At 38.2% G+C, this 17,826-nt stretch overlaps 1 protein-coding gene across 1 annotated transcript; it reads right to left on the bottom strand.

Annotated features, from left to right (window-relative positions):
• Positions 1-11,742: 11,742 nt before the first annotated feature.
• slc46a3 (solute carrier family 46 member 3) lies at positions 11,743-17,755 on the bottom strand. Its single transcript, XM_039776679.1, has 6 exons — positions 17,614-17,755; positions 16,865-17,079; positions 14,762-15,644; positions 13,838-13,921; positions 13,437-13,593; positions 11,743-12,484 (listed from the first exon to the last, which is right to left on the bottom strand). Exons 2-6 carry the CDS (start codon positions 17,057-17,059, stop codon positions 12,367-12,369), a joined length of 1,437 nt encoding a protein of 478 aa, XP_039632613.1. The 5' UTR covers positions 17,060-17,079; positions 17,614-17,755; the 3' UTR covers positions 11,743-12,366.
• Positions 17,756-17,826: the final 71 nt, after the last annotated feature.

Raw genomic sequence — 17,826 nt, forward strand, 5'->3', positions numbered from 1 at the left:
TGTGTGTGTGTGTGTGTGTGTTTTTTTTTTTTTTTTTCTTCTTCTTCTTTTTAACTGTTCAATACCTTGAGCAAATCTTGTTGGGGGTGGGGTGGGGTTTGGAGGGGGATAAGGGGAGAAGAAAAACAAGCATCAGAATTAAGCAACACTTTATTGTGCTTTTGTTGTATTTTCAATGATGATGTAATCAGCCTAAGGTTTCTTGTTTTTTTTTTGTGAAGATGCTTCCTCTCCAGTGTATGAATGATTGTAAGAAAATAAATAAATAATTGATCATAAAAAAAAATTAAAAAAAAAGGTTGGTGTATCGGAGCCTTTAGAGACTCCAGCTGTGTCTTCCCTTCTTAAACACCATCCTCATCCTTGGCGTGACATCAACAGGATATCCTATACCAACACTGCTGACCTCAGTAGACCTCAGTCCACTGCACATACATATACTGTGTGTGTGTGTGTGTGCGTGTGTGTGTGTGTGCTGGCATGTGGTCTGTTTTCCATTAAACTGCATCAGAGAAAGTGTCAGTTTTGTAAAGAGTCCTAAGCGCAGGTTGTAATTTACTAAACCTGTGTTTAGGACGTGTTCTTGGAGCTGGTGCAGTGCATGTGCTAGTTAGGTGCTTGGCACAGTTTTTTTTTTTCTTAAAATACAGAGGGCAGCAGCAGACCTCATCAAAGTTCGACTACTGTTTGAAACTTGCTGCCTGCTAAACCTACTCCCTGCATTATTTCAAAGGTCATGTCCACTCATGAAACCTCGTCCATACTGTAAACACACACATACACAGTGATCCAAACACACATGAACCAATGCACTGGGGGAAATTGAGATAAACAGTTATTGGTCACTGCATGTTTCATATAAGACGATCTAAGGTATGACAAAAAAAAAATCTCAAGTCAAACAAGCTCTGGAAAGTGTTTTAACTGACCACTCAGGTAGTATTACAGCTTCAAGATTTGGGGAAATTTGCTTGAAAAAAAGATTTAACTTTGGGCAAGAAAGCGAAAATGTGGAAGAATTAATTTGATAAAACTACCGTGTGAACAAGGGTATTTGTTTAAAACACACATTTGCCTATAAAACTGCATAACTTCAGATGTTTAGCATTAATTAGTTGACGTTTGTTGAGCCCAGTAAGAGGGGTCAACCAGGCTCAGTCACTGAGTGGAAGGAAATATTTCAGCAGGGCTGTCGATGACATTTTGTCCATAAATCTCAGAGAACAATAGCGTTGAAATCCCTCTGTAGATCTGGCTTGGAGACCAGAAGGTTCTTGGCTCCAAAGATATCAAAGGTTTCTTTTGTCAAGATTGTAATTTTTGATTTTTAGCATAAAATGCTTTTCTTTTCTATTCCGGATTAACTGACCTTCCCTTCCCTTATAAAGAGTTTGGCACAATAAAGAGATCTAATGATTAAAAGCGCTGGTCAGTGTTTCACATGGAATGTGATAGAGCAGAAGTCTCTCCCCTCTTAAATGTGCTGCACATTTAGCTGAAATTTGAGCATTTCACTGCCCATCTCTGTTTCTTGTTTTACTACAAAGCAACACTAAACACTAAGTAGGCCAAGCTGATAAAGGGATAATCAATAAGGTCAAATGAGGGTTAACCACCCCCTCTCTGCATCACTGCTAAACATCACATGCAAGCTGTATCACAAAAACTGCATCTGGTACTGGTAAGATTCCAGAGTCCACCGCCAGATAATTTGGGTCACATAAGTTCACTTTTTAAAATGGCAACACATGTAAAATCTGAAACTGACAAGTAGCCAGCTTCTTTTCGGGCAAAATATTTCACTGTAATTGGAGGAAACCCCAAAATACATGTAGTACAAAAAAGGTTAGATTTTTTAAAGGTTTAGTTTATGATTAAGGTCTCTTGGCTTTATCCAGTGAGGCCATTTCCATGTTATCAGAGTAAAGTGAAAGAAAAGGATTAGATTGTCCTGCTTATAGCATCTGGTTTCACCCCCTAGTGTGGCAGTTAGCATGTAACAGCTGAAATCCAGGAAACATCTTGGCAGAGTTTGTACATTTCCAGGTTCAGGGAAGTTAAAAGCACCCTAAACTCCATTTTGTTCTCTTGTAGGGAAATAAAAGAAATATTTAGATATTACAATAAACAATAAACAGTGAAAGATAGACCTTTAGCCGACACTTTAATACCTCCAAAAGGACTCACAATCCAAGGATAAGGATGGTTTTCATTGACTTTAAAGATGGCCACATTTATTTTTTCCAGGGTACAATGGGTGTGGCCTTCTCAGTGATGAAATTTACATCTAAGTGTGCCATGTTAGTTAGTTACTTATTTAGTTAGTTGCATACTTCTATCCTAAAATTATTTAATGTACATAATTTAAAATATTTCTGCCTTTCAATGCAATGCATGCCTCACATCATGCTGTGTGTATAAAATAATCAACATAATTTATGAATATCAAACTTCTAATACTATCTTATAGAATTTCGTTTATAGAAGTGAGCACACCCCATATGGGATTGAAGATTGAGAATAGTTACGGCAGTAGTGTGTGAAGGGTTGCGAAGGGTTAGCTTGTGATTACATTTCAGCAAGTAAAATAACTATGAGGCAGATTTTGATTAGGCAACTTGGACAACTTTATTTAAGGTTAGAGTTTAGGTTACAGCTTTGTTAGGGCAAGTAACAATAAATATAATTTGAAATGATTAGAAATGTGAGAGTCTTGGCTTTTGTTTTGGGTTAATTGTGAAAAAAGCTAGCAAAAAAAAGTCAAATATGTAACACATTCCCACATGACCAGGCTTATATGGTATTAAAAAAAACTTGTATCTTGTCTTTCTGCCTTTATGCTGTCTTTGGGATGGGTTGTCACTTTCAAATGCACAAAAAGATGCATTTTAGTTATCACACTACATACAAATACAGGTACTGCTTAAAGATTCCCAGGAAATCAGGCTGCAAATATGCCAAAATAAGAGCTTGAACAGTAAAAGTGACAGCCAATAAAGCTGCCATGTGTACATATCTGGTTGTCATGTATGGGCCCATGTGTTCTCTGTATTGCAGATGCATATGTTCATGTTCATATGTGTTTGTGATATTGCTGATATCACTCACACAGCTGCCATCAATCACTGGCAGACATGGTACAGATGTAAGTAGTGTTTCAGTAGACACAAATAAGTCTAAACAGCTGGAAGAACAGACATCTGAAAGGAAGATAAGAGCAAAACAGCCCTCAGGATATTATTTGTGTCCTTAGACTTTTCCTGCTGAAGAGCATCTGCTTCTGCAAATGCCTCTGCTACAAGGCTTTACACACAACAGGAGGATTCTGTCCCAGTCCTTCCCTACTGCAGATGACAGTCAGAACAAAGAAAGGCTCAAGGACATTGCAGTTGTCTCCCTCTTGCTGCAAGTTTTCCCTCCAAGAAATCTCTTATTGTTGGAGAGGAAGAGAGGGAGGAAACCCTTGGGGCTCCATGGACAATAAATTCACCATGTATCTCTGTATTGCCCTCAACCCAACCCCTAACCATCTACTAGCATCTAATACTGTACTAAATGTGGTGTAGACTTCATCTCTCTTATGTTTGGGTTCATGCTACTTTTGGTTTGATAGACAAAATACAATCTATATCAGATAACTTCCTTCATTAAAACATGGTCCAGATGTATCATTTACCAATTGTTACATTCGTGGATTCGTATAAATTCAGACAAAAAAACAAAAAAAAAAAAAAGGGGGGGAAAAAAAAGGGCTCCTCTTTGATTTTTTTTTGGTTATTGAACATTTGGGAGACAAAAGGCTTGTAATGTGGATAGCCGCACTCGCTTACGAAATGCTTTGTGGATTACGTCAACAAAAAATGAATATTTTTTTTCTCAACAACAGTCCATGATTCATTGGTGTAGTTCAACACAAGTTCTGTAAAAAAAAAAAAAAATTTTTTTTAAAAAAAATAAAAAAAAAATAAAAAAAAAAAAAAAAAAAAAAAAAAAAAAAAAAAAAAAAAAAAAAAAAAAAATAAAAAAAAAAAAAAAAAAAAAAAAAAAAAAAAAATAAATATAAAAAAACTACAAAAAATATTAAAAAAAAAACAATAATTCAAATTTTTTTAAATTTTTAAATTTTTTTTTATTTAAAAAAAAAAAAATTTTTTTTTTTTTTTATTAAAAAAAAAAAAAAAAATTTTTATTATTAAAAAAAAAACCACCAAAAAAAAAAATATTACATAATCCACCCCTGAAAAGAGTCCCTAACAAATGAACTGTTTACTCTGATGCTAATTAGAAACCTGATGCTTGTGAGCGCTGTGGAAACCATGCTAATGCAAACTGAAATGAAAATGCCCATTAATAGACCAGTAAAACACAGACGTAGCCAACTGCAGGCTGTATAAATGAGCTCATTGCACAGAACAGAGGGATGGGTTGGGTCAGAGAAAATCTGATAAATACAGATGTGACTGTGTGCTCACACATCACTCCACAGCATGCTGGCTTGCCAGTGTGGTTACACAGAAGGGTTACTAGCTCTGTGGTTCCTGTAATGTCAGAGTGACACACTGTGTGTGTGTGTGTGTGTGTGTGTGTGTGTGTGTGTGTGTGTGTGTGTGTGTGTGTGTGTGTGTGTGTGTGTGTGTGTGTGTGTGTGTCTGTGTGTGTGTGTGTGTGTGTGTGTGTGTGTCTGTGTGTGTGTGTCCAAGAGCACGCCCCAACCAAATGCAATTAATGTGAACCCACTTAAGGTACATGTTGCTGTTACTGTGATATTCCCAAAGAGACAATAAAACCTTCACAAGGAAAATTGAGACCAGAGAAAAGAGACTGGAGACCAAAAGACAGAAGAATCTAGACTTGTCATTTGTAAAGCAGATGATTGCAAAGAAATCATGACAAAGATAATGATGACAATACCAGTGCCAGACAGCTTAAGGATCTGTTCTTCTCACTGTAATCCGTTAAAAGTACAGACATTTAATGTGGCCTATATATCACTGTTAGTCAAGCCTTCTTCTTTTCGTTCCATTCTGATTATCAGGTCCTGACGTCTCCTCCAATTCGGGCAGCAGGATGATTAGACTGACTCACTGAAGCAGAACCAGGCAAACGTAGAGAAGCAGTGTATTGATTGTCAGGGTGACCTTTCCTTTGCCACCGTTCTAGAGAGGTGGGGGTTTCCATTCTTTAAGACGCCGGCTCACCACCAGCCAACGTGGCTAAAGACAGGAGCACTTCTCAGCACAAATGACATTCATAGCTTTTACACACTAAGTTGTAATCATTGGGATCTCAGCAGGGTAGGATCATCTTTAGCTCGGTCCTACATAACTAGCCATGTTCATAGAAATGATAGCCTATGGTCATTAAAGGGAGCGTGTCTTAATGCAATTACAAAATACCAATGTAATAATGTTGGCCATGATAATTATTTGATATTTATTTTATACCTGGCACTAAAAACTACCATTAGCACTATACTTTGATTTTATTTATCTTTGACAATCAAACAACAACAATACAGTGAACTTATCAATAAATAATGGTAATGTGTTGGGGCTCAAACTCAGAACCTTTGTCGCCTTATGCAGGTACTGATCTCAGAGAGCTTTTATCTGGGTGATGACACAATAGCTTCACTATATTGATAGACAATGGGCAGGACTGCATGGAAATGTAGAATTTTAAACTACTGTCAAAAACTCATTTCTCACTAGAAAATTCTGAGAATTTCTGTACTTTGTTTAGACAACATAGAGATACCTGTAATTTATCTTTACAAGGATCAATTAGTGACAAACTGATGTTTAAATGTGCTCTATTTTACATTGACTGCAATTGTGTAGATAAGGACGCAATTCAAACATTATATATATATATTTCACTTTTTTAGATAAACTTCTGAAATTTTGCACACTAAATGTACAGTTACCTCAAAACGTGATTGTTTTCCATGAACAACAAATATTTAGTTTGGAAGAAATTGCAGTATTTGTTGAAACTGCATGCAGTAAAAAAAATTTATGTACTAAGGGGCTCAATTTTTTTATACATCAAAAATATGAATGGTAAATTGGATGAGGACAGTCTGGAGATGAATTTCCCAAAGTTTGGTGTCAATAGAAACAAAAAATGTAGGATGAGATAGGTTTAAGAAGTAAGTTTTTGAAAAAAGTAGTGGACTTCAAAATTGCTACGGGCTAAAAGCGGGGGAGAGTTTCTGCTCTATTTGGGCTACAGTTTGACTAAGTTACATTGCTGTAGCATGTATGGTTGATTTGTTATGATTTTTTTAAGTTTAGAATTAAGTTGGCTGTTGTAGCGCCACCATCAGGACTATTAGCACACAAATCGGACTGATTAAGTTTGGCATAGGACTGGACGTGTGTGCACACGTGTGGTGATTTTTGTGCATGGGAATATGGATTTCTTAGAAATAATGATAATAAAAATAATAATAATATATAATTATACTGGCAAAAACAAAAGCCTGTTCTGTGCTGCTGTGTTGCTGTGTAGTGTGATAGCACTTCTGAAGGCAATGCAGCTGACAGATTGGCTGAGGCTGTGTACAGTAGAAATGCAGGGTGGGGGAGGTGAAGAATTGACTGTTAAACCACTTCTAGAGTCTGAAGCATGGATGGATGGTTGGAGATGGCAAAGGAGAGAAGAGGGGTCTGTGGTTGAGGCGTGTGGCAATAATGGCAGTTACAGATCTATATTTGAAACAGAGCTTCAAAATCTAGGCAATTTTCTTAAGTGAAGTAGTGGAGAGAAAATACAGAGGATGTGGAGGAGGGAGGTAGGACAGACAGGGCAATTGACATTATTGGCGGTTAAGACAGGGAAAAGACATCTGTGGAGGGAGTGGGCAACCACATGAAGCCATTGAATCCAGATGGGACATAAACAGGTATGCAAATATGTTGATCTCAGTGATATGAACTGATACATTAAAATGAATAAAAGGAAAACCATGCAATATGATTGAGGGGAAAGTTGAAAATCCAAAAAAGTGATGTGAAGATGAAGATCACAAGTGATCATAACATGTCATAGAAAAAACACAGCAGAGAATGGCAGTAATTACAGTTCAGGGACAGAGCTCCTGGACCTCTGACAAACATCCCGCTAAGCACACACACACAACCTACAACACAAACACATGTGGGGAGCATGGGATGATCAGACCATCACTTAACCAACACACATCATCCCTTGCACTGCAGGGCAGGCCTGCCAGCAGGGGAAAACCAACACAGCAGCATGACCTTTGTAGAGAGAAAAAGGGGTGGAAGAGAAATGAAAAGATGAATGACCTCCAGATATTTAGCTCCAGGTTTAGCTGACAATAGTGTAGTCTTGCATTGCCAGACCTCCACAGCGCTGTCGAGTAAGATCTGGCCCTTCCACACATACACTCCTGGATAGGAGTCTGAAAAAACAGTCTGGGTTGTTTGCATTTCTGTAAACCAATCACAATTGTCTTGGGGGGTGAGGGGGGGGGCGCTTAGCTCCGTACGCAGCAATGGTGTATCTGCAAAATGTTCTCGGGAAGGAACTTGTTTTGGTGGAACATTTGCACCCCACAAAATAAAAACGCAACATACAATATTAAATTAAGTTAACTGTACACACAATACAGTAATGTGAGTTATTCAAATGAGCTGGATTCATGGTTAAACTTAATTTGCTCTTACCAATGTATCACTGTGTGTATTTTGTCAATAGCAAATCCCTGCAAATCAGTCCCAAAACCTCCCAGTTAGATAGTAAATGCTGTAAACATATTCTTTGTCTTTACAATCCTTCCCCGAAAGAACCAAGCAGGCCTTTTTGCTTGATCCCATTTTTCTTTAAAACTGGCGAAGTTTGCTAGCTCGAAGTTTGTTGTGGTTTCCCGAAACAAAGGCAAGGGACATCCGGTGGAACATCATTATCCAGGAGATGAACTGTCGTTGATCCAGACTAACAATAGTGGAACTGACTTCTATATTTCTACTGCCAGTAATGTCGCGTACAATTACTATAGATACATATAATGAAATAAAAAAAAAATCTGCTCCAGTGAAGCTGCTTACTTGAAAACTAATGCATCTGTTAGGCAGTTTCTGTGTGTAAAAGCAACTCAAATGTAGAAAACAGGTCAGAAATGCGTTATTATGGAAGCCACGCAACTTCTAGGCAAGACACGCCCTTTAATAGCATTCACACACTGCTATTGGCCAGGCGTCCATGTTTACGCAAGGTAACGTAACCCGATTTGTTCAGGTCCTATCCCCTGACCAATCAGCTATCCTAACCTTAACCACTCAAGGTCAATGCCTAACCCCAACCAATCGAGCTGCTTTGTAGGGCGGGACTTGCCTGGAAGTTACGTGGGATCCATAATAACGTGTCAGAAACCGTTTTTGTGGTCAGTAATATCAACCCACATTTCTATTAACTGTCAGTCTTACAGTGTAGTATGAAAACTGAGAATGAAAATAGATATGCAATGGATCCTGGTGTGATCAAATCATCCTCAAATGATCAAATCACTCTAGCCTGGGAATCCCCTTTTATTGCCCCCTTAGTTTCAGTCACGCAAACCACTTCAAATGGGTTTTTATATTATAGTGAATTATCTCCTCCTGGGGAGCAGAAGGTCGAGATAAAGAGAAAGTCTGTTAGTAACTTACTGGATCAGCATCAGAGATTGAGCTATTGGTGATGTGATGTGGTGCAGATGATCATACACTGCTGAATCAGCTAGTTTGGAAACCAGAAACCAAAGACCCTCGATCCCCTGCTTCCATGCTTCCCTTTAATCCTCAACGACCCCATGTATGCCAGACACACACAAGCCACCACCACGACTGTCTCCCCCTGGGCTCCCTGGGAAAAAACGTCTCCTAGCCTGCAAACTATCGTCACTCTTCACCACACCTCCATCTCTAATTTAACCAGAAACCTCATGTATGGTGCCAAGCAAGTCCTGCTTCAGATGATCCCTCATGTAACCTCCAGCGCTGAGGGCTTAATTCAAACTCAGTGTCAACATTACCTTACAATCAAGCTGCAGTCACGCTTCTCAAGACTTGAGGATGGAAATCAAATAACTGCACATTGTGATCAGACGTCATTTGGGTTTCCGCGAATGAGGCCAATTCAAACTGAAGTGCCAATTATACATTTAAAAAAAGCAAACACACTTTCACTGGCGTGTTTCTACTTTAACAATGTTCAAAAGCAACAAGACTTTATTTCACAAGTGCAAGGAGGAGTTCTGCTGTTTTCACACTGAACCAGCTTGGTTCCCATGTTAAACAAGCATATCCAAGTTGTGTTTGTCTTGCTTTTCTTTTTACTACCTTTTTCACAGCAAGTGTCTATCCTTTCCATTCTCATGGGGGTTTCCCAGCCTCCTGTGTAAATCACATCTCTCGACACAGTTTACTGGCTAGAATCAATGGGCAGACGAAACATGCCAACAACAAATAGACCCAATTTAGCTGATAGCTATACCCGTGATTCATCATGTGTTAGTCTAATTTGATTTTATATGGAATATTCATTGCAGATTCACATAGGGTATAGCAGGGTATTGTAGCCTATCACATCGCCGCCATCTCTTGTGGTTGCAGACATTATTTACACGCTTCTGTGTTTCCACACTAACCCACTGGTCCAGTAGGCCTAACTAAGCATGCAATCTGATGGGATCCCTGCCAGGATTTCTGATGTCCATTCATCATCCATAGGACACACCGTTTTGCATGCTTACATGCTTTTCCTTGAATCTCACATCTCTCTCAGAGACGGGGCGAGTCTAAGAAAAATAGGTTTTACACACATGCATGTACGCACAATAACAACCCTTCTCTGTAAAAGACAAAGACAGGAGGTGGGAACTTTGGATAATTTGGTTACTGGAAAATCTAATACAATAACCTTGAGGTGTGAAACGAATGAGGAACAGTATTGAGTTAAAAAGAAAACTGAAGTGTTGGGAGCAGCATGCATTGGTGGAAAAAAATTCTCTTTTTTTCTTCCAGATTCACTTTAATCAACAGGAATTGGTCAACAACGTCATTTCCAGTGTGTTAATTGCACTGGGGGATATATTTTCTGCTCAAAAACTATACATTTCTTGTATTGAGGACAATGCATTGTGTGGAGACAGCAGGCCATTACATTAACCATGGCTGTACTGACAACATAATCAAGTTTTTTATGGTTGAAGTTTTCAATAGTCCTTTTGTAGCCTCTGAAAAAACATGGAATCTAGAGCAGAGTACACTTTAGCATGCGTAAAGAAAAGGAGTGTAAACACACAGGACATTTACAGCTATGATTGTGAGTCTTAAATAATTTAATGTATTAAAAGGATAAAAAAGATAGATCTTAACATCTTTCCTTAATTCCCATGTCTACAGCCAGTATATTATGTTGTAGCATGACAGTTTGCCTATAAGCCTGGATCAAGAGTGACACCTAGTGGTCAATATACAAAAGACAGAGTCACTCAGACAGTTCTATTCCTAACCTGCATGGGAATTTGAACCCATTTATTTGTTTTCCCTGGACACACATCTATTAAAACATGCTAATACTGTGACTCAGCATCCAGATAGGAATCAGGCCTATATGCACCTGCAGATTTACACACAACCCAAGAGAATGTGCACAAATTAATTAATTTTTTTATAGTAACATATCTTCCCCAGCAAAGCAGGATTTTGAAGAAATACACTTTGTTGCTGCTGACAGGTAAATCTCTGGCAAGAGAAAAATGGCAGTATATAGTTTTTAAGATTCAACTTGATGCTTAATATTTTAGGTTTTATTTGTTTAATTTAATTTCTGATGGTGTTCTTTTTCCTAATTTTTATATTCCAAATCCAACATTAGACATGATAACAAAACCTGCATATTTTTTATTGACTGGATGTCTAACAAGTCTCCATCAAGAAAACTTGATGCAAACTCTCCTGCAAAAAACACCTTCTTACAAAGGAAAGGTCCTTGCTAATACTTGAGGAAGTTATCGACACAGAGCACACATCTCCATTTGTGGTGGTTTTAGCAAGCAACAGGAACGCTTAGACACTTAAAGGGAAGGCAGTTTGTTCAGCAAAAAGCTAGTCTCGCAGGTTGTTGGACTTCTTTGTATCAGTGTTGACACAGTGCTGTGGAGATAGGTCTGGCAATGCAAAACTAGTGTTAAAGGAATTGGGCCCTCCATAAACAAATAAGCATTTCTTTTATTCATTTGTTGTTGTTTTTTTAAGTACTTACACACAGACATAAGCATACACCTAAGACAATATCTAAAATGTAATCCTGCTTTAACTTAAAGTGATTGTTCGGAGTAATTTCACCCTAGGGTCCTTTGCACCATGACCTCGAGTCAAACACCCCCCCAGAAGCTTTTTTCAGCTGGGTCGAACATTGGGAGAGTTAGCGTAGAGTAGCGTTATCAGCTGAATAGCTTAGCGCAGGGGCTAATGGACCCAGGTTTGTATCTCATAAATGACCCCACTAATAATGCCCAAAATGATACCAAACTTCTACACTAGTACAAATAGGTTATGCATTCATAAAACGATGGATTGGAAAGTTTGTAAATACACCAGAAGTTTATGTAAATAACACTTGCCTGTTGGCTTCTCGTCTCTGCTGCTGTTGCTACTGAGTGCTTAGGGCCGTCTACAAATTACAACACCGAAAAGAGATACAACAAAAATATTTATTAATTTAATGATTAAATAATGTCTCCAAACTTACCTCAAATATAACTTGTCTCCTACTAGTTATATTACAGCACTTACTCCGAACCATCACTTTACACATTATGGCACAATAAAGGGTAGACACAAAGAAATAACATGTTCCTGTATTCCTTAATGTGAGTTGTATTAATAAAATGCAATTGAAGATTTCTTATATAAGAAAAGGTATATAGTAAACAAGTGACAGTGAAGCTCTTCATGAAGGCATTAACTAACATTGCACTAAAATTGAGAGACAAATAGACAAAAGGTAGGACATATATGAATCAAATCAAACTCTGTAACAAATCTAAAATGTGAAGTTTTAAAACGGCAAATCAAGTCACACAGTAAAACCACATCCTTTTGAATGCGTTTGTCACAGTCAGGCCATTTGGAGGTAAAATACTGTATTCCATGTTTCATGAAAGACCTGTTAGATTGGATGCACCTCACTTAACATCCCATCCCTGCTTTATATCCTATTTATGCTACCATCTTGATATTTATCTAATCTAACAATGTAAAACTCCTAAACAAAACTTGCCTAAAACTCCCGGTTGTATCCACATAATATTCAAGTTCAAAGTGCTGGTGAGGTTTCGGCCGTCCATGTGGCTCAGCTAAGAAGAGGACTGCTTTCTTTCGGCTCTTCAACAAGATCATCCTCCCCTGAGAAGACAGGCTCTAGGTTTTTGACCTCTTCAGCAACATCCACTCCTATCAGACCCACCACCCTGAAATGTGGGGGGGAAAAACAGCATAAGAGCAGCAGAAAAACATTTGATACATTACGGTCTCTACCATTTACAACTAAGAGACATTTTCAACACACAAGTTTTCACCCATCAAAGTCACTGATGTTTCAGATGTTACAACAACAATTAGTGTACTAGTCGCCAGGTTTGACGATCTGTTGACCTACTGAAAAAAAGTTGTGTAGCCCATGCTGTCCTCAGCAGTTACGCTGAGCTTGCTGAACCAGTGGCTTTGTTATTCTTTAACTACTCACCATGTAACAGAAGAAGCAGTACATGTGACAGAGATGGATTTACTGGAGGAGTTTTTTGTTTCATGTTGCGCCTCCCACACTGACTCAGCAGCACTACTTTGCCAACTCAATGTAACAAAACAAATGTAAGAACACAATGTACCACAAATAAGTATCCTTGTATGGCCATTTCTATATAATAAGACAGCATCAATGTTGAAGGTGTACACGTATCATTCAAAATAGAAAAGAAAAGACATAATATCATAGATTTAAATTACTATATGAAGAGATTTGGTAAGGGAAGTTGGATGTGGTGAATGCAGGAATGAGGAATCGACTCTTCTTGTTTTCTGAGGGCCCAAAGGTTCAAGGAAGCCATTCCTCTTTTTCTAGTCAAGCAAAACTGGCAAACAGTGACTCAGCAGATAAAAAGGTGTTTGTAATGCAACTCAATCCAAAGAGTACAGCTCTACACATGAAGCATATCTACACAGCATAAACTGTTTATGAATTGCTGTTTTTATTATAGTATAAATGAATACCTTTGGGTAAAATACTCTCTGAACACCTTTTCAAGTTTGGAAATGTATGCTTGTATGCTACAATTAAGTAAACTATTTGGTCTTTGTAGTAAAACATGCAAAAGCGCTAGTACAGTCCTATAATGTTATACATTGGCAACATGATTAACTCACCCTAGGACAAACAAAGGGATGACACAGAGTCCTGCCGACAACAGGAAGACGAAGCCAGGGTACCATGCCACCGTAGCAGCATACACGCTGTTGAAGACTGCGACCGATACATTGCTAGTTAAACTGTCCAGGAAGGAAAGAAGGGCAAACAGGGCTCCTGCAAAAAACATACCCAGGAGAGAACAAAGAAACAAATTTTAAGACGTGATAGAGTGACTAAAAAAAAAGGATACACAGTATAGTTCCAAGATTCCCCTTTGCTCAAAGGAGCAAAAACTTGGAGTGCTTTGTTTTCAAGTAGATCATGAAGTTGCTGGGACAGGCAACTCTTCAATGGACCCTGACTCTCTAAACACACAGACACGGTTCTGTGGCTCTTGCAAAGCCCTAAACCCACTCACCCTGCTCAGACTTTGAGATGATCTTTGATATCATGGAGCGCAGAACAGGGAAAGGCGTGATAGACAAAAGCATTGGCACCCTCACTGTGGTAAACAAATAAAAGAAGACAAACTTTATATAACACAGCATAATACAGCGATTATAATGTAACCACATCATATTGTAAAATACATAAAGAAAAAACATATTTAACAGTTGTTCAAGGTTATCTTTGTAAAAAATATATAAATGAACATTGAAATAAACAATGCAGTGATAATATATCATAATTACATTGTCTTATTGGCTTACAATTATCTGATCAAATACACAAGATACTGTAACCCTAGAAATTTTTTTTACTTGGTAAACAGTAGGTTCTGTCAATCAACGTGTGCAACAAGCCTGTTGTTTCCTTATTTAATTTTCTGTTTTATATTACTCTTCAGTTTTTTTTTCTGTAGCTAAAATGTGTCTTATTTTTAATATGATATGCCCTGTCTTTTTACACCTATTTATTTTAAGTAGAGCACTTCATGTTAAATATTAGAAAAGGTCTACATAAACATGGATATAAAAAATAAATATGTGATGGTTAGCAATACTGAGGCATAATAGTTAGTTATTAAACAAGGCTACAAGGCCATAAATCCTGTGCATAATTTCACAACACAATTTCCAATATCTGGTTAACAGTAGAAGGTGAATCTAGTTAATAATGATCCACTGTGCTCGTCAAACTATTCAACATTACTGAACTTCTCTGAAAACAGTGTACGTAAAAATTAAACCAGGTGCAGGTTTAATCCTGTTTCTGCACATACTTGACATTGTAAACAACTGTCAGACAAGACTTTGGTAAAATAAAATTCACTAAAGAGGAGGTTCCAAACTAAAGTATATTATTGGTTTAAGCAGCAATGTTGTTATACAGTGTTTCTCACCTAAAAACATCAGTAAAGTGGTCTTAGCAAACGCCAATAGAACCATGCCTGATATGACAGACAGGATTCCCATCAGGACAATGAGCAGCTGTGGCACACCACAGTATGTGAACGCTGACACTCCCACAAAACTGGTCAGGAACACAGTGGTGGACAATGCTGAGCCGTAGCCAATCAAAATCTCAGTCCAGCAGAGTGGCTTATTCAGCTCATATAGCGTCATCAAGGAGATCCCACCCATATAAGCGAAGGAGAAGCTGGTGAAGATGAGTATCAGGAGGACCAAGACAGTTTTACTTCTGCGGCTGGTCCTAGCAAACATGTGGTAGACCCCATAGATCATCTGTTTAATGGCTGAGGGCTCAGGAGATCCATTTAAAAGAATGGCATCAGTAGGAGCCTTCTTCACAGTCTCTTCTAAAATGAAAATTGCATAGAGCAGAATCAAACACTGACACAACGCAGAGGTTAGGAAAGGCCAGTTAAAGCCTGCAGCTCTCAAAAAGTAGCCTGATGATATCGAAGCCACCCCAGACAACAGGCCAATCATCATGTCCACTCCAGCCATGCGCAGAGTCTTCTGACGGCCATCCTCACACAAGTCTGCTACGTAGGCGAAACAGCCCCCCAGAAATGTGCCCAAGCCGCCAAACAGAGAACTGAGAAGCGAGGAGCCAATGAGCAAGTAAACGTTGAGCTCAAAGTAGGACACTGTCAGGAAGGCCAAGGTGTAGATCAACGAGCCAATCAAAGGCATGATGATTGTAATCTTGCGTCCTCCCAGGTCACTATAGGCCACAAGCATGAAGGTGACAACCAAAGAAGGGATTGTGGAGAAGAGCTCTGTGTAAAGGGAGAAGAGAGATGCCTGCCTCTGTACCTCCTAGAAACACAGAAAGAGAGAGCATGGTTGAGTCTAAAAGTCATGTATGGACTGGCACTGGACTGCATTATAGTGTAACAGCAGGCCTCAGAAGGCAACATATCTACCATTAAATTAGCAACTATCCTACAAATGATATCAGTTAAACAGAAATGGTGACAATCCAATGTCATTAAACCAACACAGAAGGGAAGCATTTTGATGTGTGCATCATGTGATTTTTTTAAATATTTTATTCAGGGCCAAAAGGAACACAGCTTTCTGTAGTGCAACAGGTGCAGGAGACAAAACAGGCTTTTCCAGATCAGTGCATTTGTTTTCACTTCTCTGCTTGGTTTCATTCTTCCTTTATAAATACAACATTACCACTTTTTAACAGAAGAATATTTTTTTCTAAATCCTTTTTGTAATATGGTATGCCTTGGTGTACTGCAGACTTAATTGAAAGTCTCTCACCCCCTACACAAGACTGAGTTCCCTGAGCAGCTCCTTCAGCAGCAGACTGTTGCATCCTCAGTGCAAGAAGGAGCGCTACCGCAGGTCCTTCATTCCAGCAGCAGTCAGACTCTTTACTGCAACATCATAATGTTTCTGCAATATGAGCCATCACTGGTCTATATCCTGCACCATACTTTACTATTTATTACCGTGTCACCTCCAACTGTGCAATATTTCATCTCTGTTCATCCGCACCTTACTCACCTGAATATCTGTGTTTATATACTGTCTGTTTATAGAAGGTTTATTGTGTAAATATGTTTGATCTATTACTATTGTTATTATAACAAATTCTATTCTTTTTCTATCTCTTATACTCAATTTATATTATTTTTCACCAATGTCTACTTAATGTGTATTTGTGGTATTCTGTTGTGTGTACATTGTTTTTCTTTTGAGCTGCTGTAGCAAAGGAATTTCCCCAGTGTGGGATTAATAAAGTCTATTTTAGCTTATTTTATCTTAAGTGATATATGTGCTCTGACATTTTAGCAAAAGTGTTGCTATGACAACATATACATTCAGTATTGTCTGTACGAGTTAAGAACAGTGACCTTTAGTCACAGGTCTCACCATATCAGCTAACAGTGCAGTAAATCATTTTTTTTTTATCTGAGCTGTGTTGCTAGAAAGGATCTGAAAGGATTCAGGTAACTGAATTCTACTTTTACCTTGAATTACTTAAATTAATGCTCTCTTACATTGAGTATTAAGTGACTAACCTCGTGGTAGCTGGAATGGTTACTGCTGTTGCTGTTCTCCGCACATCTGGAAGTGTTGTCAGAGATGGGATAGGTGGTGTTTGTGAGCTCCTGCCAAAGCCTCCGGTACACATACTGCTGCACAAGAGGATAGATGAGAAAACTGGAGAAAGCATACAGTGCAACCACAGGCTCCACGAGGAAAAGACCCTTCATTTTGAAGGGTTGCAATATTCCTTAAAAAAAAAGAGAAGAAGAGAATCAATTTAAAGTTAAAATGAACACAGATAATAAGGTAAACTGTGCATTGTCTGAGCAGTTTTTTTTTTTAAACATATCCGTGTATAAATAAGACTTATGATATTGAACAGATCTAGATTATTGAGTTATCAGTTGCCCATCGCTTTAATAACATTCAGGTACAGTGTGCAGGTTAATGATGATATCCACATTCCTCTAGCCTACAAAACAGGTTACAGCGACTACATGGAAGTTGAGATATTTGTTTAATTGATGTCACTGAGAGCGTTTGCACATCGATCCAACATTATCTGACAGTTTGAAAGTTGAATATATTATTGTTAAGTGGAATATAACAAAATAACCCTGTAATTTAGCCTACAGTTTGTTTGTTTGTTTGTTTGTTTGTTTGTTTGTACCTTAAATACTGCTTTAATAATTAGATAACACACAATGGAAGACAACAACAGCTTAGCCTTTACCTTATTTTCTTTCAAGATGTTGACCAGAACATGCAGTATAAGTCTTACCTTTTAGATCGTCGCTTGGATCATGTTTACAAATACATTGCAAGACGTGTTTACATGTGTTTAGACACGATCCGATCAGATATCTCGCTTTATACAGAAGTGTACGGCATACTGAAATCCCGATGTCCCGCCTCTCACCATACGATTGGACAGCAGTCTTTCGAGGCTGTTTATTCGATAGCTGGAACTGTCAATCATGAGAAAAATCGGGCG

Source organism: Perca fluviatilis, chromosome 16, assembly GCF_010015445.1.
Source record: "Perca fluviatilis chromosome 16, GENO_Pfluv_1.0, whole genome shotgun sequence".
In the NCBI taxonomy this organism is placed as follows: Eukaryota; Metazoa; Chordata; class Actinopteri; order Perciformes; family Percidae; genus Perca; species Perca fluviatilis.